General features: G+C 35.3%; 1 protein-coding gene across 1 annotated transcript in view; it reads left to right on the forward strand.

Annotated features, from left to right (window-relative positions):
• Positions 1 to 6,024: 6,024 nt before the first annotated feature.
• Positions 6,025 to 22,013, forward strand: part of LOC115430434 (chondroitin sulfate proteoglycan 4-like) — a 76,005-nt gene continuing 60,016 nt past the window's right edge. Inside the window, 3 exon segments of the mRNA XM_030150435.1 lie at positions 6,025 to 6,228; positions 14,709 to 14,872; positions 19,090 to 20,211. Of these exon segments, the coding sequence (XP_030006295.1) occupies positions 6,165 to 6,228; positions 14,709 to 14,872; positions 19,090 to 20,211 (1,350 nt within the window). The 5' untranslated portion in view covers positions 6,025 to 6,164.

A 22,013-nucleotide genomic window follows, 5' to 3' on the forward strand; every position in this document is an offset into this window, starting at 1 on the left:
GTAACCTTTGAATTTACTTTGAGTTTTCATGAACATCTAAATTGACTATAGGGAATTAAATATAGGAAAATACATGATTTACACTGAATAATGCAAAATACAGAAGATAATATTATAATAAATGATGATAAATCACTAGAGAACAATTAAATAGAGAGAAAAAATTCGTTTGGGAACTGACACAAAAGTAGCACTGGGTCTTTATGGGTTAATAAAATGCATTTGTTGCATTAGTAAGTAATCTTGTTTTGTATTTGCAGACCAAATTGTATTGTGAATCACAGAACGTATTTCATTTTATTTGTTTGTTGGGTTTTGGTTTAAAATTAGCTCCATACATTAGTACACTGAACACTAATGATAATGACAGATTTGTTTTAATTAACCCATACAGATCATCTATGGCTGCAGGTGCATTATTGTTCACAGTTCGTTCTTTTAGAGAACAGAATGCTAATGAAATATCTGCAGTATGTTAGGGCTAATCTTAATAATAGCATTATCACTATAACTGTGTAAAGTGTGAGATTCCTGTGAAGTGTAGAAATGAGAGCTTTGTGTATCTGTCTACGTGTCGTCTGCCGGTTTAGCCTGATTCTTTTCTAGTCCAAAAGACAAGACGGTAATCCTCCCAGCGTGGGATCCATGCTCATTAAAACACTCCAACCCCTGTTGTCATTAGAGGACCCGTCAGCAGCTGAACTGTGACCCATTTTGGGTGTGACCCCTTCATTTAAGACACCAGGCTGCACTGTCTTTTATTCAACCTCCTGGGAACTAAACCTAAACACAGCTCCGCTTTGGTGTGTGAGCCAAAGCCAGTTTGATTTAGCAGCTGAATGAAAGCCCTTATGTGCTCTTTTAACATTTTAATGGACTGAATTCTCTCAAGCTGCTGCTTAAAAGGTGCATTTCTCTGGGTTTGTATGTGAGGGGGTTTGTAGGTTAAGGGTGGGAGGGGTTCAGGATGCAGACCAGGGAGTGTGTCCTGCAGCTTGAACAATCACACCCAAACTTCCACTTTCCCTCCGTCAGAAAGTGCCTGTTTCCCTCCTTTAACCTTTTGTTCCTTTTCGCTTCCTCTCCCGTTCCAATTTCCATCCAGATTTCACACGAATGTTTTCTTTTCCCTGAATGTACTCCTCCTGTGTTTTCTCTCTGTCTGCAAAGGCTATTTCATTACAGTTCACTTTAAATGGCTGCTTCACTGACATTTACTGGCATCTTTGTCAGTGTGAGTGGACTTTGAAAACCTTCACTGTACTTTTACATAAGCGGCTGAACTCTCCACTGTAGTTACTGTGCATTGACTCAGATAATGAAGACACTGTCGCCCCCTAGTGGTGGTATACAGAAGACACAATGGCAGACACTAACTCCGACTGACAAGTGATGGGACAGGGGCAGTAGTTGACAGAAATGACAGAAAAAGATTTTGACCTTTAGATTAGATTTTTAGATTAGATTAGATTAGACTTGACTGATCCCACAATGGGGGAAATTCAACAGTCAAGGCAGCAACAGAATAAAGTGCAAGAAAAAGTGTGCATAATGTTATTGTGTTATTTGATGATGAGAATGGGGATGGGATTAAATACATTTTTCTTCTTCCCATTTCTTTTTACGGAAGAGGATTAGGGCCACTGAAAGAAGAAAAAAAAATATAGGTCCAATATTTTTTATTATTATTGTTCTGAGAAAAAAGTCACAATTCTGAGATTAAAGTAAAACTTGTGAGATTAAAGTCAGAATTCTGAGATTAAAGTCAGAATCCTGAGACAAAAAAGTCAGAATTCTGAGATTAAAGTCAGAATCCTGAGACAAAAAAATCAGAATTCTGAGATTAAAGTCAGAATCCTGAGAAAAAAAAAGTCAGAATTCTGAGATTAAAGTCAGAATCCTGAGACAAAAAATCAGAATTCTGAGATTAAAGTCAGAATCCTGAGACAAAAAAGTCAGAATTCTGAGATTAAAGTCAGAATCCTGAGACAAAAAAGTCAGAATTCTGAGATTAAAGTCAGAATTCTGAGACAAAAAAAGTCAGAATTCTGAGATTAAAGTCAGAATCCTGAGACAAAAAAGTCAGAATTCTGAGATTAAAGTCAGAATCCTGAGACAAAAAAGTCAGAATTCTGAGATTAAAGTCAGAATCCTGAGACAAAAAAAATCAGAATTCTGAGATTAAAGTCAGAATCCTGAGAAAAAAAAGTCAGAATTCTGAGATTAAAGTCAGAATCCTGAGACAAAAAATCAGAATTCTGAGATTAAAGTCAGAATCCTGAGACAAAAAAGTCAGAATTCTGAGATTAAAGTCAGAATCCTGAGACAAAAAAGTCAGAATTCTGAGATTAAAGTCAGAATCCTGAGACAAAAAAATCAGAATTCTGAGATTAAAGTCAGAATCCTGAGAAAAAAAAAAGTCAGAATTCTGAGATTAAAGTCAGAATCCTGAGACAAAAAATCAAAATTCTGAGATTAAAGTCAGAATCCTGAGAAAAAAAAGTCAGAATTCTGAGATTAAAGTCAGAATTCTTAGAAAAATGTCAGAATTCTGACTTTAATCTCAGAATTCTGACTTTTTTTTCTCAAAATAATAATAAAAAAAAAATATATATATATATAGGACCTTTTTTTTTCAGTGCCCCTAATCCTCTTCTGTACCTTTACGAGTGTAAATGAATGATTTTGGAATTTCTGAACTTGTATGTATTCTGTAAATGCTCGAAATAAACAAATAAATGAATGACTGAATAGTACAAAAAAAAGACAAAACATGAAATTAAAAAAAAACAAAACAAAAGCATAATACTAATAAAACCTAGTAAAAACTATATAATCTATATTCATATTAACAGCAGAGGAGAATTTCATCTAGTGTAAAAAAAATGTTTTTAAAGCTTCCTCTTATATTCAGGGTACTTGCACAGGTCTTGAAAGTCTTAAAAAACATGACATTTCAAAATGCTGTTTTCCAGACCATGAAGAGTCTGGAATTTTGTGTGAAAGTCTTAATAAAGTATGGGGAAAAAGTTTACTGATGATCTGTAAGAGGAAACAATATATGTTTTTAATATTTTTTTATCATCTGATGATGTCAATTCATAACATATTTTTCTGAATATATATGAACTTCATTTTAGTCTAAAAAGAGCTACAATCAAGCCTCTGTAAAGGTTATAATAATAAATTAGCTGTCTGGGAAAAAAATGGCGTGTTTTCTATTTCACTTTATCTTTGTTTACTTTTTAGTTGGTTTTAGACTTTTTAATTTCATGTGTTTGTCAGAGGGACTTTCAAAAGCATCAGAACAAGTTTTATGTAATAAAAAGTACTTGTTCTATATATCAAATGAACAGATAGAAACAAAAAATAATGACATTTTCACCAAACTTTTAGCTTATAAGTGTCTGAGCCACATGGATAAGACCCAGTTAAATCTTCTATTCTTTTTTTATTATACCTTATTTTGGATTGGAACAAATGTGATTTTTGGAGAATAAACATGCCAGAAAAATGCACCAAACTAGGTGAACACATCAGGCAGGGGTTTATTTATATACATATAAAAATGGCTCACTAGTGCCTCCCAACACTGCAGCTCTGTGACTGACCACATTCATGTACATGTGCAAAATTTGATCTAAAGTTCTGTCACCTGCAAAAAACAGAATTGGTCCCATCACCTGAATTCAACAAGAGGTCTGCCATCTTGAATTTTCTGCTAATTTTTGCACTTTACTCGCGTTATATTTTCATCAACTCCTCCTAAACATTTGCTTTGGTAAAATTCAATTGCTGCTTGCATCTTTAATTTAGATTAGATTACATTACATTACATTACATTACATTACATTTGATTCGATTTGATTCGATGCAATTAGACTTTATTGATCCCACAATGGGGGAAATTCAACAGTCAAGGCAGCAATAGAATAAAGTGTGAAAGTGTGCATGCATAAAGATAGTGCAAAAAAAAAAAAAAGTATAAAATAAAATAAAAACTTAATAATAATAAAAACTAGTAAAAACTATATAGACTATATACATATTAACTCTTTCAGTGCCATGGGCCGATTAAATCGGCTTTACGAATACAACCTTTAAAGTGCCACGGGCCGATCAGATCGGCTTTGGAGAACACGCCATATTTGTGTACAAACAAACCATCCACCCCCATTTCTTTCTCACATTTCGATGACGTTCTTTCAAATCTTCTTGCAAATTACGATCAATAATGAAACGGCTGCGTCCGGTGCGTTTTGAATCTAAGTAGCAATCGGTCGGATGTTACCGAACGGTTTTTGACCAAGGAAGAGCTTGCGTTTTGTTTTCTGCTTGGGAAATTTTATGAATGAATTTATGAATGAAATCATATGCAAATTAGATGGCCATTTTGTAGTAATATCGTAAACACAGCGATCTGTCAAAACAGTCCCATCTGCTAGAAAATGAGTTCTGATGACGATTCAGACTTCGATTATAAAAACGACGCAAAATACTGAAAAACAGCCAAATTCTGTGGCACTTTTAAGGCTTATTAGCCCCTTAACTGTCTGGCACCGAAAGAGTTAACAACAGAGGGGAAATGCATCTGAAAATACAGTTTCAGCTGGATGTTTTAAACGCTTACTCTTATATTCAGGGTACTTGCACAGGTCTTGAAACGCTGTTTTCCAGACTTTGAAAAGTCTGGAATTTTGTGTGAAAATCTTAATAAAGACGAAAAAAAAAGTTCTTTCTTAGTTGAATTTTAGAGTATGGTCAAAGGCACATAATCTTGTAAGATAAATAGAAATACATGAGGAAAGTATATATATAAAAAAAAAACATAATCTGATTCCATTACTGGTCGAAACTGGAATGATTCTAGTGAAACTTGTTTGTGTGATATTCATGCACTTTTGTAATTACCTCCACCAGGAAGTATTGTGATCACTTTGCTTTGTGTGTTTGTTTGTTTGTTTGTTTGTTAGCAACTTTACGGGAAAACTATTCCAACCATCTTTACCAAATTGTACCCACAGATAGGCCTAGGACCTGGCACCGACCCATTAAATTTTGGGCCAAGTAGGCCAAAGTTCAAGGTCACAGCAAGGTCACAAAATCTACAATTTTCCTATCTCTCATCACTGAGCAATTTTTGAAAATTTATTTTAAAAATTCAAAACGACTCCAATTAGCCTCCAATTTGATCCACCTGTAGCTTATAACAATATCTTGTATCTGGCACAAAATTGTCCACATCCACTGTGGAATGTGGACTCTGTAGACATTTCCATTTAACATTGAAAATCCCATTTACCACACATTTTTCATTATAACTCAACAAATATTGATTGGAATTTAAATATAATTTGACATACACATGACTGGTACCAAGCTTCAACTTCTTCTGCTGTATGGAACAACCTGGAAACTGTTTAATTTAAAAAGAAATAGTCGATACACACATGCACACCGTTCGGGGTGCTTGGCGCAGGTTTGCGTTCTCTGAACACTTGTTTTCATATGTTTTGAAAATGTTTCTGTTAGTAAAACATAATTAACTGTGAATTATGCATTCATTCATTCATACATTTATTAAAATTAACTTTTGTAATACACATAACAGGTACAATCTCAACCAAAAACAGAGGCACTCAAGTATAAAAGTACATTAAGTCAAGATCTACAGGATAAAAATAGCAGTTTTTGAAAAAGTCTGGAATTTTTATTTGGATAAAGAGCAAACACCCTGTATATTGTATAATTTTCATCAACATTACTGTATTTCCTCAGTCTGTGTCTCCTTAAAGTCAATCATATCAGCTCACTTTGACTCATCCTGACGTCATCCTTCTACTTCTTTCTGCTCCAACACCTCTCTCTTGTGTTGAAACGCGGTATTGCAGATGACTTCAGTCAGGTTCTCTGATCCACAGGGGAGGGTTGGAGGGTTGGAGGGTGGAGCTCCACCTCATTCTGCTTTGCTCACAGGCACAGGTACACTTTTTTTTTTTTTTTTTTTTTTTTCCTCAGGGCTGTAATCCTGCAGCACATGTAGAGTCTGTCTGGAAGTTGTTGCAAAGGACATGTCGAGCCAGCGCTGCACAGTAAAGACAATGGAGTGCACAGTCAAACAGCCAGATGCAAAGTAACCGAGACCAAACTGAGCCAAATGAAAGATGGGGCGTTTTATGGCTGCTTTCCTACTTTTCCTGGTGACTTCCACAGGACAAGTTTATGGAGGTAAGGTGTTGGAGAGGAGAGAAAATCACTTCTGTTCACTGAGATATAGGAGGAAACCCAAACCATGTCAACAATTGTACTGTAGTTATTAATGTTGAATTATTAAACTGTATGTTTCATTATCATATTAGAGGTTTGTAAGGCTGTAAAAAGGCTTCCCTCATAGATGCACATAAAAGGTGTAAAGACTTGTGTATACCTCTAACTTATTTACTTATTCATTGCTCTGTGTTTTTTGTAAGTTGTAATCCTTTAATAATACATTTTAATTATGATAAAATGATAACACTGATGATCATGTTGAAATAGAGGTATTACTGTTGTGTTTGTCTGTGATGATTGGCATCTTATTTTTTTAATCCATCCTAATATTGTCTCTAGACGTATGGAAATATGTAGGATTATATATTTTTTTTAACTGTTTGATGTTATATGTAAGATACATGTGTACCTGGTCTGATGTCACACTGCAAAATGACCTTCTGGACACAGAAATGACAAACTTTATAAAGTTCATGATGATTATGACTGTTAAAATAAACATCAGCACGTCATTCACAGTTAGGTTAGAGCAGTCGGCAAAGCAACAACATTTCAGTCAATCTTTGAGTTTGAAAAATGCCATTAAAATATAATTTTATCGGAATCAGAATCAGTTATATAAAGTTTGCCAGTCATCACAGAAAAACCCAACAATATTATCTCTAACTTATTCACTCATTCATTGCTCTGTGTTTTTTGTAAGTTGTAATCCTTTAATAATACATTTTTAATTATGATAAATGATAACACTAATGATCATGTTGAAATAGAGGTAATACTGTTGTTTGTCTGTGATGATTGGCATCTTATTTTTTTTAATTCATCCTCATATTGTCTCTAGACGGTTTTTCTTTGCTCATGACATACAATTTCAGAATCAGATTTATTGCCAAGTGTATATGTGTAATTTTAATTGTGTTTTATTTATTTTATTTACTTTTAACAACTTTGTATGGTGACCTCGAGTGTCCTGAAAGGTGCCTATAAATTACATTTATTATTATTATTATTATTATTATTATTATTATTATTATTATTAAGTAATTTTCACATTATAAGGAATTTGTCTTGGTTCTGTTGGTGCAAACAGTTAAAAGAACCAGATACCAAAATAAAAATTATAAGAATATAGAAAAACAGAAGTGTTTGCCTTCTGAAGTGAAAAAGAGAAGAAGGTATTATACATATATATATATATATACACTAACATATATACACTAACATTTCAACATGAACCCCATCACACCTGAACATAGACCTAATATAGACAAACATCCGACTAGAGACAAGCTTTTTTTTTTTCCAGAATGGGTTGAGTTTTATATTGTAATATGTACAGAGTGCAAATTGGAGTTTTTATACAGTGAGTGAATGTGTACAGGGATCTGATCTATTACATTAAACATATATGTTTATGCATAGGGGTGTGTATTGGCAAGAATCTGGCGATATGATACAAATCACAATACTAGGATCACGATACGATATATCGCGATATATCATGATACTGTTAAAAAGACAATTTTTTGTTTGTTTCTTTTTCTTTTTTTTTTTAATCATTATTTCCTTGAATTGAATTACACCAGAAATCTGCACAAATACTAAACACATTTTTATTTGATCACAACAGGATCTAATGCTATATCACAAAATGTTCCTGTGTTCAAACTTAAATTATATTTTACAGACATTACAGTTTAAGATCCTGTTCAAATGTTCATATTCTATTAGTTCAGAACTAACATCAGAACAGTATTTTAGTTCAATCCCAACAAAGGAACTAACATTATTTAATAAAAGAGTGTTGAATAATAATAAATAAAATATAAAAAACAAAAAAATGAAAAATGAACCTCCACAATATCTGCATTTGAATAAATACCCAAAAATATCAATACAGTACTTTTTAATATTGATACAGTATTGTGAAATGAAATATCACGATATATTGCACAGCCGATATTTCCTTACACCCCTATTTATGTATATATTATTGTAGTGCAAATTAGTCAAAGTTTTTTACATAGTGCAGTTTTAGAACACTTTCCAGACTGCTTTGCTCTACAGAAAGTGTCTCCTGCTCCCTTATAGTAGCACCCGACAGCCCATTAAAGACGTGCATTAACATTGGACGTGTGTCTGTTACTGTAGGAAGATTACTAATAATCCAGTGTTCTCTGGTCCCATAGAGGCAGATTAGAAATAGATGGACAGACATGAGTTATACTGACAGCGGGCTTATAAGCTTTATCCACTGTGGCATGCTGGGCCGGTGCTGCTGACTGAGTGCTTCTCACAAGATGTTTGCTTGCGTAATAACAAATAATTAAATCCATGATCATCAAAGAATTACAACAGAATAGGGATGTAACCATATGAAAATTTTATATCACCAATATTGTGACTAAAATTATCACGGTTATCATTATTATCATGGTATTGTTGAAATTGTGCTCAGAATGTTCAAAAAGTACTTATATACACACTGAAATAATTTAACCAAGTTGTATTTTGGAAAAAAAAATAACTAATAATAATAATAATTGGCACAATGTACCTTCTGTTGCAGAAACATTCAAATATTAACCCTTAGTGGTCTGAGCCTATTTTGTTTGTTTTTCAGTGTTTTTGATTTTGCCTTTATATACTATATAAACAAATGTTTACTATACCCATGTTTGGGATCTGTTTTTTCAGCTTCATCTGTATCATCTGTCTATTATTTTTTCACTTTAACCTACTATATCAGTGGTCTCAAACTCATTTTAGTTCAGGGGCTACATTCAGCCTAATATGATATAAAGTGGGCCGGTCCGGTAAAATAATAAAAAATAATAGGATAAGAACTTTTGAATGAAAAAAGTAAAATTCCAAGATGAAAATGTTTATATCCACAAATTGTACTCGAACATAACATGATCAAATATGAACAACCTGAACATTCTTAAGGAAAACAAGTGCAATGTTAACGATATTACACCTTAGTTTATTATTTATCCATATGCATCACAACTTAGAGATCACAGTGGATCTACAAATACACAAAACATTAAATAACAGACAGAATATTATTAAAATTCCACATACTTCTCTAAAGAGATTTCAGGTTGTTCACTTTTTTTTTAATATATAAAAGACTAGTCTGTTAATGTAAACATTTGTGTAATTTTACTTTTTTTACACTAAAATAAAGAGAAAAATTTACAGTTTTCATTATTTATAAGTTATTATGGTAGTATTTCACTGGTCTGATCATTTTTAGATTGAAATTGACCTAAAATGATTTTAACATCCTTGATTGTTCATATCTTCAGTGTGATTTTTGCATTTCACAAATTCATCCCAGGGGCTGGATTGGACCCTTTGGCGGCCACATATGTGACACCTGTGTACTATATCAACACAAAAGGCCAGAAAACACACAAAAATATATAAAATTCGATTTGAAAAATGTATATAATTTATTGCATAAATAACACACAGATGCTTAACGAACCTTTTCAAAGACTTTAAAAGTGAATATTGGTTCCAAATATTAGATATATAAAATTAAAATTGTAATAAAACGATACTCAAATATTTGACATCAAAGCAGATCTTTACATAGGGTTTTTCCGGAAAAACACGGTAATCAAACACGGTTATCATGATAATTAGAATTTAAACGGTAATACTAACCATCTGCAATTTTACCGCGGTTTATTGTTACACCGGTAATCGTTACATCGCTACAACAGAATTAAATGGTAGTGAGACAACTGCAAATGCCTTTAGAGATGATATAAGAAATGGTACTGGTGACTGTTTTCAGTACCATTGCCACCCATCCTTTCCCATCCCTGACCGATTTTCAGTGTGTGACACTGTTTCCACAAACGGATGCTACTCTGCAGGTCAAATCAATTAAAGATCCGAACATTTTAAAGTGACCTGCCTCAAAGTGCATTAGCTGTCATTAATTGAATTCAGATAGCCGGCGTAAAGTGCAGGGTAGACGTCACCCTGACATCTCCGAACTCAATGTATTTAAATGGAACATGTCCGATGTGGACAAAGGCATCAGATCACTGCATGGACAGGTCTGTGTTTGCCTTGGCAGCTGTTTTTGTGAATAGAATCGTAATCTAATTTTTTTTTTTTTTTTAACTTTTATTGAAGAAAACAAAATAAAACACAGAAAAAAACAATGTACAGAGTAACAACGTTTGTCCTGAGATTGGGCCCAAGGTTACAATATAAAATATTTGGTTACAATGAAGAAAAGGAGAGAAAAAAAAAAAAAAAGAAAACAATCCAGGCTTAAATATCCATTCCAATAAGACTGAATACTGGTCTCCATCTTCTTTCAAAGGTCGGAGTCTTCAGCTGTAGCTGTGCTGTTAACTGTTCCATTAGACAGACTTGTTTAATTTTTTGTATCCATTGTCCAATTGTAGGTGATTCAGGTTTCAGCCATAACATTGTTATCATTTTTTTCGCAGTCATCAGAAAAAGATGGAGTATGAATTCTTGGTCGTGGGATAGACCATCAGGGAATATGTCCAGTAAAAATAATAATGGGTCCATAGAGAGGTTCACTTTAAGTAAACTATCCAATATGCCTTTTACATTAGTCCAGAAGTGTTTCACAATGGGGCACTCCCAAAATACAGGGTGGGGAAGCAAAATTTACAATGAACATTTAGTTGTTTTTTCTCAGCAGGCACTACGTCAATTGTTTTGAAACCAAACATATATTGATGTCATAATCATACCTAACACTATTATCCATACCTTTTCAGAAACTTTTGCCCATATGAGTAATCAGGAAAGCGAACGTCAAAGAGTGTGTGATTTGCTGAATGCACTCGTCACACCAAAGGAGATTTCAAAAATAGTTGGAGTGTCCATAAAGACTGTTTATAATGTAAAGAAGAGAATGACTATGAGCAAAACTATTACCAGAAAGTCTGGAAGATACTATTAAAGAAGAATGGGAGAAGTTGTCACCCCAATATTTGAGGAACACTTGTGCAAGTTACAGGAAGCGTGTGAAGGCAGTTATTGAGAAAGAAGGAGGACACATAGAATAAAAACATTTTCTATTACGTAAATTTTCTTGTGGCAAATAAATTCTCATGACTTTCAATAAACTAATTGGTCATACACTCTTTCAATCCCTACCTCAAAATATTGTAAATTTTGCTTCCTCACCCTGTATGTGTGTCTGATCACCGACAAGACCACAGTTTCTCCAACACTTGTTGCTAACACCACTTTGAGAGAGAGAAGATTTTAATGGGGTTCTGAAAAATCGTATTTTAACCTTCCAGTCAAATTCCTTCCAAAGCTGACTCCCCACCCCCCTGTGACAACCAAAGCAAACATTTCCCCAGATTATCCTCATCCAATATTACGTTTAATTCCAGTTCCCATTGTTGCTTTATGTGCTGTGTATTATCTGAAAAATCTAACAACAGCTTCTGATATATCAAGGACACTTGTTTTTTCATTACACCATCATTTTCAATCAAATTGATAAAATGTCTTTCTATGTTTGTTGGTTCTCTTCTGATGGGATCCCAGTCGAATCGTAATCTAAATTTAAACCTGTATGTACGTCTGTGCGAACCTGTATTCTGACAAAATCTGGATATTAGATGATATTAGAGTTTGTGTAGTTTCATACAGCATTGCTATTCATTTAAGCTTATATCAGGGTTATTATCGTTAACAAAATGATGAAAACTAGAATTGAGAAAACATTTTTGTTAATTGAAATAAATAAAAACTATAATTAAAAGAAAATACAAAAACTAACTGAAACTGTATTGTGTGCTTACCAAACTAACTAAAACGAATAAAAATTACAGATAAAATTCCCTTCGTTTTCATGTTTGTCAACATCGGATTGATATGAAATCGATATTTCACTCGAGCAGTTTTAGCTAGCGGCACCATATGACAGTTCATGGTCCGTCACTTCTCATCACTTGTGGTTTAGAGTCATCTAGCTCGTCCTCACTCTACCTGGAAACATGGAGACTAAAGTTGGAGAGAGTATAGAGTCCTGTCTGGGATTTATGTGAATAAAAGATATGAAAAAACTAAAACTAAAATAAAACTAAGCATTTAGAAAAAAACAAAAACTAATAAAAACTAGCAAACCTGCTCTAAAAACTAATTAAAACTAACTGAATTTGAGAAAAAAAGTCAAAACTAAATAAAACTAAACTAGAATGAAAAATCCAAAACTATTATAACCTTGGCCTGTATTCCATGATCTGTTGAAGCAGCGTTACTGTATGTAGGGTTGAACTGCAGTTGATTATCCATGTGTTCATAATTTTATCAAAGTGGCAATTGACACAGTACTGTAGCACAAAATATCGGTTTGTCTATTACCACAGAGCCAATCAGCGCCCTCGTTATATCATGTCTAGACTGGTAACGCACATCCCAAAAAAGCACCAAGGCACTCAGATAACAAATAGGTCAGTTTCAGACGCAGTGGACATTTAGCTCACTCAGTAACGTATTGGACTGCAATACAGAAGACTGGGGTTCAATTTCCAGTCGGAATAGCATTTTATTTTAGTTTTCACACAGCACACTGCTGCATCTAACATGTAGCTCCACCCACCTTCTCCAGCCTCCAGAGCAAACTACACCACAAACCAACATATAGAGTATTTAGAACAATAACTCCTATTCTATATGATATATTATCACCAATTTGTCGTGTCTTCCATCAATTCTCACAGTACTGTGGTAGCAAAATGCACTGAAGTATATGCCATATATCACCACAGTACTGTGGCAACAATAGGCTAATGCACAGGTGTCAAACATGTGGCCCGGGGGCCAAAACTGGCCCGCCAAAGATTCCAATCCGGCCCGCTGGATGAATTTGCAAAATGCAAGTTAGGGCATCAAACTCAAACATAATATAACAACCTATAAATAATGATAACACCAATTTTTTCTCTTTCATTTCGTGCAAAAAACATTAAATTATGAAAATGTTTACATTAACAAACCATCCTTAAACAATAAAATGTGAATAACCTGAACAAATATGAACAACCTGAAATGTCTAAAGAAAATTAAGTGCAATTTAATAATATTCTGCCTGTTACTAAATGTTTTTGTATTTGTAGCTCTGATCTGTAATGCATATGAACAAATGATAAGTAGAGGCATAATATTGATCAAGTTGTACTTATATTTCTTTACAAATTTCATGTTTTTCAAGTTATTCACATCCTTTTTGTTTGGATAGTTTGTAAACGTAAATATTGGCATAATTTAATGTCATTTTTTGCACTAAAACAATTTGGAGTTGTCATTATTTATTGGTTATCATGCAATTATTCTACTGGTCCGGCCCACTTCAGATTAAATTGGGCTGAATGTGGCCCCCGGAAGAAAATGAGTTTGACACCCCTGGGCTAATGAATTCATGGAACAGTATCCCTGATTGGCTGTAGTACAAATGCTAACATTTGACTGGTCTGTGGCAATAGACAAACCCATATTTTATGCCACAGTACTGTGGCAGTACACTGTAAAAAATGACTGTAGAATTAACACCAAAAAACTGTAAAATTGCAGCATAAACAAATTGTAAGTGAAAATACAAAGCAAAGTTGTTTATTTGAAAAGATTTTTGTGTTAACGATTGAATCAAATATAGCTGTAGTTTTTACAGGAAGAGTATGTGAACGAAACCAATTTGTATGCAGAAATTATGTATTTCTATTGTTTTTAGAAAATAAAACTGTAAATTGAAAAACAATGTGGTGCCATTTAAACTGCAAGACCATAATATTGAAATAACGGCATATTTGCATTTTTATATATATATATATATATAAAAAAGTTATAAAAAAAAGTAAACATTTACCAATGTAACGTTTTAAATTTGTAAATTAATGGGTTGGTAGAGTTGGTGGCGGCTCGTTCAATAACTAAAGGGTTGGTGGTTCAAATCCTGGCTCTGACTGTCCATATGTCAAAGTGTCCATGGAAGACACTGAACCCTAAACTGTTCCCAGTTGGACCTGGTGGCTTTGGAAAGTACTTTGGACACCATGAAGGTGGAGAAAATGTACTAAATATGTGCAGTCCATTTACCATTTAAATCTACATGTTTAAAATGATAAATCTACATGTTTAAAATGTTAAATCTACATGTTACTCCATAAATATGTTTACAGTTGGATGTGTTTTTTACAGTATTGTTCTGGAAACCACAGCTGCCAGTTTTTTTCCGTAAAAACAACAGGATTTTTTTTACAGTGTAGACATTGCCTAATTTTTTTGACCCCTGAAAAAGTTTCTCTATTTAAATGCTGGTTGGTAAAAACCCTCCTTAAACCTTCTATGAAACCACTTTATCTGACAGAATTACTACTGTATGTCTCAACTTTCTATCTGTCACCGTTTTGTTGTTGCAGTATCGTTTTATGGCGATGGCTCCATCCACCTGCGAACAGTTGAGGCGTCCGTTCAGACCATTGTCCATGTGCGATTTCGAACATTAAGTCAAGCCGGGCTGCTGTTTCTGGCTGCAGGACGCAGGGACTTTCTGCTGCTGGAGCTGATCTCTGGACGCCTGCAGGTAAAGTATAAAACACAGAAGCATAAGTCAATGTTTCAAAGAGATATGTTCATAGATGTCTAACAACAAGCTGACAGATACAATTTTCTAGGATCAGTTTTTATGCTGGCAAAGAAAGGATCATTTCAGTCTTACAAAGGTGCCTAACACTCTGTAAACAGTGAAAATATTTGTCCTCAGGGCCATTTTTAGCGCGTATATATAATGTACTGGTATTTACTATCCTGAGCAGAGCCCCAGGCAGCTGAATACACACATGTTGGTGTCAGATTGCTCACAGAGAGAAAAAAAACAAAAAAAAAAACCCTGGCACTGAATTCATTTCAGAACAAGTTCATTCTTGACCAAGTTTAAGAGAGGACCAAAATAGTTTAATGAAAGCTCTGAGTATAAGGAGAGGAAGCTGCCCACAAAACAGTTGTTGCAGTCTGCGGAATCATCCTTTATAGAATAGAATGTCTTTATTGTCATTGTACAGGTACAACGAAATTAAAAAGTGCAATCGTCCTAGGTGCCATAAAAAAAGTATAAATAATGTATATAAAAGAGTATAAAAACTAAAATATAAAAAGAAAACCCTGATAGCATAAATATCTAAAAAGCAGCATAAAAAAAAGTGTTACTAGAAGTATAAAAGAGATATAAAACATCATATACTCTGGACAACATTCAGCATTCCACACAATTATTAATTAATAATTATGGCCCCTTTAATCTAACAATAACCCCTATTTCCATATTCTGGAATCAAATGTGCACGCCCAAGGACTCCTTCCCAAGAAAAACATGACTTTTTATGCATTATTTATGAAAGTGCTATTTTTAACTGTCTCGTAAACTCAGGATTTTTTTTTTAAACTTCTATTTATTCAAGTTTTATGACGACGTTACAAACAATAAACAAACATAAAAAACAGTCGGTAAAAATTAAAAGTACAATGATGCTACAAGACTGGTTTATGTAACACATGCTTGTGCAACATCACTAGGACACAGAGGTACATAATGTTTGCTCAGTAGGTCGTATCATGTAGTAAAAGAAAACACAAAAGTATGTGAATCTAGAAAGTGAAAAGGAAGACAAGCAGAGAAAGCAAAACAAAAAGTGATAGATATATTTAAGTCCAAGTTATACTGCGCTCCCAAAAGTTCCAGTGACTTCCTCCATTTCTGTAGGAAAATATGAGTCCTTTTATTAACCCTTTCATGCATGAATTATGAAAAAAAATGATGTAGATTTTTTTTTTAGATTGATTTTATTGCTCAAAATTAGGCTTACGTTGAAACGCATTTTGAACTTTTTTTTTTCTTTTTAATACGGCTTTATTAAGAAGATATTTAATAAATGAGTTTTGACTTTTTTTAATTAAATAATTGCCTATATTGGAAACATCACGATGCAATATTTTTTTCAGACACATTTTTAAAAATTTTTATGGAATGTCCATTGCGGTGGACAGCTGTTTTTTGTTTGTTTTTGGGATTTTTTTGTATAAAGATATGACTCCTGTCTGCAAACGTGGACAGAAAACCCATAGATGGGTCTTAGGAGGATAACTTTTTGAGATCACAGAGCAGTTAAAATTCTAAAACTGAGATGACACTTCTTTTCATTGTATTGCTTAGGGCAGGGGTGTCAAACTCATTTTTTTTCAGGGGCCACATTCAGTCCGATTTGATCTCCAGTGGGCCAGACCAGTAAAATAATAACAGAATAACATGTAAATAATGACGACTTCAAATTTTTGTCTTTGTTTTAGTGTAAAGGGGAAAAAAAACAACATTAAATTATGAAAATACTTACTTTTCTAAACTATCCAAACAAAAAAAAAGATGTGAATAACCTGAAAAAAGCTGAAATTTCTTAAGAAAAATCAGTGCAGTTTTAACAATATTCTGCCTCAACTTATCATTTGTCCATGTGCATTATGGATCAGATCTACAAAGACACTAAACACAGAGGAACAGGCAGAAAAGAGTTCAAATTGTGCTGAATTTTCTTTAGATATTTCATATATTTGTTCAGGTTATTCACATTTTATTGTTACAGGATAGTTTGTAAATGTAAATATTTTCATAATTTAAGGTTATTTTTTTTGCACTAAAACAAAGACAAATATTTGAAGTTGCTAATTCTAGATTTTTGCTTAATTCAAGATTTTTTGCTAAATTTAAGATTTTTTTTGGCTTAATTCAAGATTTTTTCCTTAATTTAAGCAAACTTTTTTTTTTGCTTAATTTAAGATTTTTTGCTAAATTTAAGATTTTTTGCCTAATTAAACATTTTTTCCTTAATTCAAGCAAATTTTTTTGTTTGTTTAATTCAGTTCAAAAGTGTGGAATTTTTGCACTTTGTAAATTCTTCCCAGGGGCCAGATTGGACCCTTTGGCGGGCCGCATTTGGCCCCCGGGCTGCATGGTTGACACCCCTGGTATATAATATAGATATGCTTAGATTAGGACGATTATTACTGTTATGAATTATTTAAGGAGAAGGAGGAGTGGAAGTTTATAAGTTCTGCTTCTTCTCACTCCTTTTCTCCCTCCTTTTTTGCTAAATACAAGTTGTTGGGGTTTTTTTTGCTTAATTTAGCATTTTTTCCTTAATTCAAGCTAAATTTAAAAAAAAAAAATTTTGGCTTCATTCAATTCAAGACTGTGGAATTTTTGCACTTTACAAATTTATCCCATGGGCCGGATTGGAACCTTTGGCGGGCTGCATTTGGCCCCTGGGCCGCATGTTTGACACCCCTGGCTTAGGGTCTATAGAGGGGAAACCAACGTGGTTTGGAGAATATCACCTTTATAACCCTTTGGAAAATGAGCTTAAACTATGTGTCCACAAACGTGGACGCCATGCATGAAAGGGTTAACACAGTGTTCTAGTTTTACCAGTATCACAACTTCTGAGCTCAGAAATTTCCACACAGGAGTGTAGGGGGGGGGGGGGTGTCTTCTCCTACCTATTTGACCATTATAGCTTTCCTTGCTAGCATTAAAAACTCAGGAATTTTGTCTTCAACTTCATCAACTGTCCACATACTAAAACATACCAGAGTTTATTGGACTGTTTAGTTGAACTTAGTTGATATTTTACTGCAGATGTCACTTGTTCAGTTTTGCATGAAGATTAGGTGGCTTGATTCAGAAATGGAAATAGTATTCAGAATTATGTTTTCATCAGTATAATCACTACATAAGGCACAGGTGTCAAACATGTCAAACACCCGGGGGCCAAACCCGGCCCACCAAAGGGTCCAGTCGGGCCCTTGGGATGAATTTGTGAAATGCAAAAATTACACTAAGATATTAACAATCCATCTATCTATCTATCTATCTATCTATCTATCTATCTATCTATCTATCTATCTATCTATCTATCTATCTATCGATCTATCGATCTATCGATCTATCTATCTATCTACAGTCTACTCTCGTTAAACCGCCCGCCGTTATACCGCCATTTTCGCTCACTGCTGACCAAAACCATTGCACAAAAATCCCCAATGCATTATTCCATTAGCTACCACCATGTCCGCTTATCGCCATCCGCCAGCCCGTTCCATGCACAAACAACACTTATACCATTGATTTCCCGACCGTTATACCACCAGCGTCGCGGCACCTCCGAGGTGCGCCGCCGTGGCACCTCTGAGGTGCGCCGCTGCGGCGCGGCACCTCCGAGGTGCGGCTCCCAGTGTTGTCTTTTCCGTGGAAACCGGGTCGAAATGGCTCTTTGAGTGTTAAAGGTTGCCGATCCCTGCCTTACAACATAACAGAATCAAGATTTATTTAGAAACGCAATTAGAACGGGTTAACGGAGGCAGCATAGACATCATATAGTAAAGACATGCACATTATGGACGCAACCTGTTGTAACGCCATTTTCGCTATACCGCCAATTTGGCCGTGAACGGAAGTTGGCGGTATAACGAGAGTAGACTGTATCTATCTATCTATCTATCTATCTATCTATCTATCTATCTATCTATCTATCTATCTATCTATCTATCTATCTATCTATCTATCTATCTATCCATCCATCCATCCATCCATCCATCCATCCATCCATCCATCCATCCATCTATCTATCTATCTATCTATCTTCAGTCCATATTGGTTTAAGGTTGGTGAAATTGCTCGTATCATTTGACCTCCATCCTTCCTGTCGCTGTCCTCACTTCCACATCTCTGTACTGCTGACCCTTGGCTTTTAGGTTCGTTTGGATTTGGGGTCTGGCGAGCGTGTGATGCGCTCCGAACACGGCGTCCATCTTAGTGACCTGGCATGGCACTCTGTGGAGCTGACCCACAACCGCCACAATGTCACCATTACTGTGGATCGAAACTCCCACACCAGCATCCATATACCGGGTCCGGATCTGGAGCTCAGCGTCGACGACGGGCTCTTTGTGGGCGGGACCGCTGGCTTCAACCACCCCTACCTTCAGAGCAACTCCACGGGGTTTAGAGGTTGTATGGATGAAGTGGTGTTCAATGAGCATAACTTGCTGTCCAACCTCAGGGCGTACTCCGGTTATAAGAGCGTCCATGAAGTAACTATGGGATGCAGCCTTCAGTTTTCAGCAACAGAAGAAGATCCAGTTAGTTTTTTTAGCTCCAAAGCTTTCATGTCTCTCCCGGTGTGGGAGGTGCCACAAGAGGGGGTGTTTGAATGCGAACTCCAACCCTCTACGAAAGAAGCAGATGGCTTGGTTTTATTTAGCTCTGGGAGTCAGGGAGGGTTTGTTGCTATAGAGATCAGAGATGGTTACCTGGTGGCCACAGTGGGGAATGGAGAGGGGAGTAAGACTGAGCTCCACTCCTTATCACACCTCCACAGTAACCCCTCATGGTACCCCATCCAGCTGCACCTGCTGCCCCGGAGGGTCCAGCTGAAGGTGGGGGCGGAGATGATTCGAGCCAACCTGAGCGTGGAGCTTCAGTCCATCCAAATGAAAGGGCCTCTGTTCCTTGGAGGGTTGGATGAACAAGCGAGGGGGGAGGCCAGGCGAGCAGGGCTACTGTCCGCCCCGCCAGAGGGGCAACTGGCCAGAGGAGGGGGCTCTTTTAAAGGGTGTCTCAGAGAAATAAGGGTAAATGGTCAAAGAACAGGCTTCCCTCACGCTACCGTCACCAAGGATATCTCTGTTGGTTGTGACACAGAGCTAACTACGGTGATGATGATTACCACCACCGACGCTCCAGACAGTCCTGGGATGGTTTTAACCACACCTCATTCATTCAGTAGCAACAGGAAGAACCCCAATTTTCTGATGCTGCGGACGCTGGAAGTAACAGAGGGAGGCCGGGCACCGCTGGAACCCAAACATATTAAGGTTTTTGTCTTCTTTTAAAACTTTGAATGTCATTAACGCAGTGTTTCCCAACCTTTTTTGGCTTGTGACCCCATTTTTTTTTTTTTTTATAATATTTTATTTTACAGTTTTCAATTATGTAAAACATACACATACACAAAAAAAAAAAAAAAAACACAAAAAAACAAAACACAAAGGCTCAGATGTGTGTAACAACTGATCAATTAATTAACTAGTCAGTCTTTGTTCAAAGAAAGAAAGAAACAGGGACAGAGGCTGAAGACAGTCACTGGTACACAGATATACCCCCTAGTCCAATTTAACTTCCTCCAAGTATGTGAGAGACGGAGTCCAAGTATTTGAAAAAGTGTTCACAGAACAGGTCCTCAAAGACCTGAGCTTTTCCATCGGTATTAATGACAGCATATTATTGACCCACGCTTGAAAAGATGGAGGGTTTGGAGACTTCCATTCTTTTAATATCAGTCTCTTAGCGATTATCATTCCAAGTTCCAGTGGACGCTGTAATGTTGCAGGTATATTCCCAACAGTCTGAGAACAGCCAAAAATAGCAAGTCCTGGTTCAGGCTGAAGGGGTTCGTGACCCCATTTTAACGTCACAAATTTCTGGCGACCCCAGACATTCAAAACAGAGACTTTTATTTGCTAAAAGTAATTTGTTTTTGATCATGTAATAGTTTGCTATACTATGTTGCAAATAAAGGTTAATTTTAGAGGACATTTAGTCTATATAATGTATATTATTGTGGACAGAGGCAGAAGAGCCAGGTGTAGATTACTGCACGAAGGGAGACTTTGATTTTCCTTGGTCACGATATGTACAGTCAGTCCAGCTTGGATTTACAAGGCTGACAATTAACCCATAAAGACCCAAACATCCACTGGTGACCAAAAGCATCTACTGATCTAAATTGTTTAATACCTATTGATCCATTAATCCAATCACTACATGTAAATAATTGGTGTAAAATACAGTTTGTCATCTTTTCATGGTCATCAGATATGACCCATCTGGACGTTCAGAGGCTCCGAGTAGTAAATGTGGAAACACCGTCATCTTCTACAACGCAGATTCACGAGTAAAACCCAAGATGAGTTGGATCAATGACAGTGGATGGACACACTGGGTTTGTGTTCAGTTAATGATAGATTTTACTGGAAAAAGTCCCTTTTTCTTCAGTTTTCTCTCTTTTGATATAAAAACCTCTTGAATTTATTGTGAGTTTTCATGAATATCTTAATTAAATATAGAAATATCCATGATTTATAGTGAAAAATGCTAAATTCAGAGGATAATATTATTATAAATGGTGTTAAATCACTTCACAAAGTTTAAATAGAGAGAGCAGTTCATTTGGGAACTGACACAAAAGTAGCACTGGGTCTTTATGGGTTAATACTGAAAAAAAAAAAAAAAACTCAAACTGTGAATTGCGAAAAAGCTGCAGCCTCTTAAACCGACCACAATGAACATTTGACAGATAAACAGTACCACAGTGCTTCAGTTTTAGCTTCAGAGTTTGTCATGTCTTTTATGTATCGTAATTGTCTCTCTCAGCTCAACATTTATGTTTTATTGGTATGTTTTGTTAAGTCTTTTTTTAAATCTTTATCAATTACTAGCAATTTCAGGCGACCCCATTTGAATTCCAGGTGACCCCACATGGGGTCCCGACCCCAAGGTTGAAAAACACTGCATTAACATAACATGTTTAATGTTTTTTTTTTGTTTGTTTGTTTGTTTTTTTAAATGTAGGACTCTCTTTCTCTGTAGCTGTTTGAGATTCTGTTGAATGAAAAGT

Source organism: Sphaeramia orbicularis, chromosome 12 (genome assembly GCF_902148855.1).
Source record: "Sphaeramia orbicularis chromosome 12, fSphaOr1.1, whole genome shotgun sequence".
NCBI lineage: Eukaryota > Metazoa > Chordata > Actinopteri > Kurtiformes > Apogonidae > Sphaeramia > Sphaeramia orbicularis.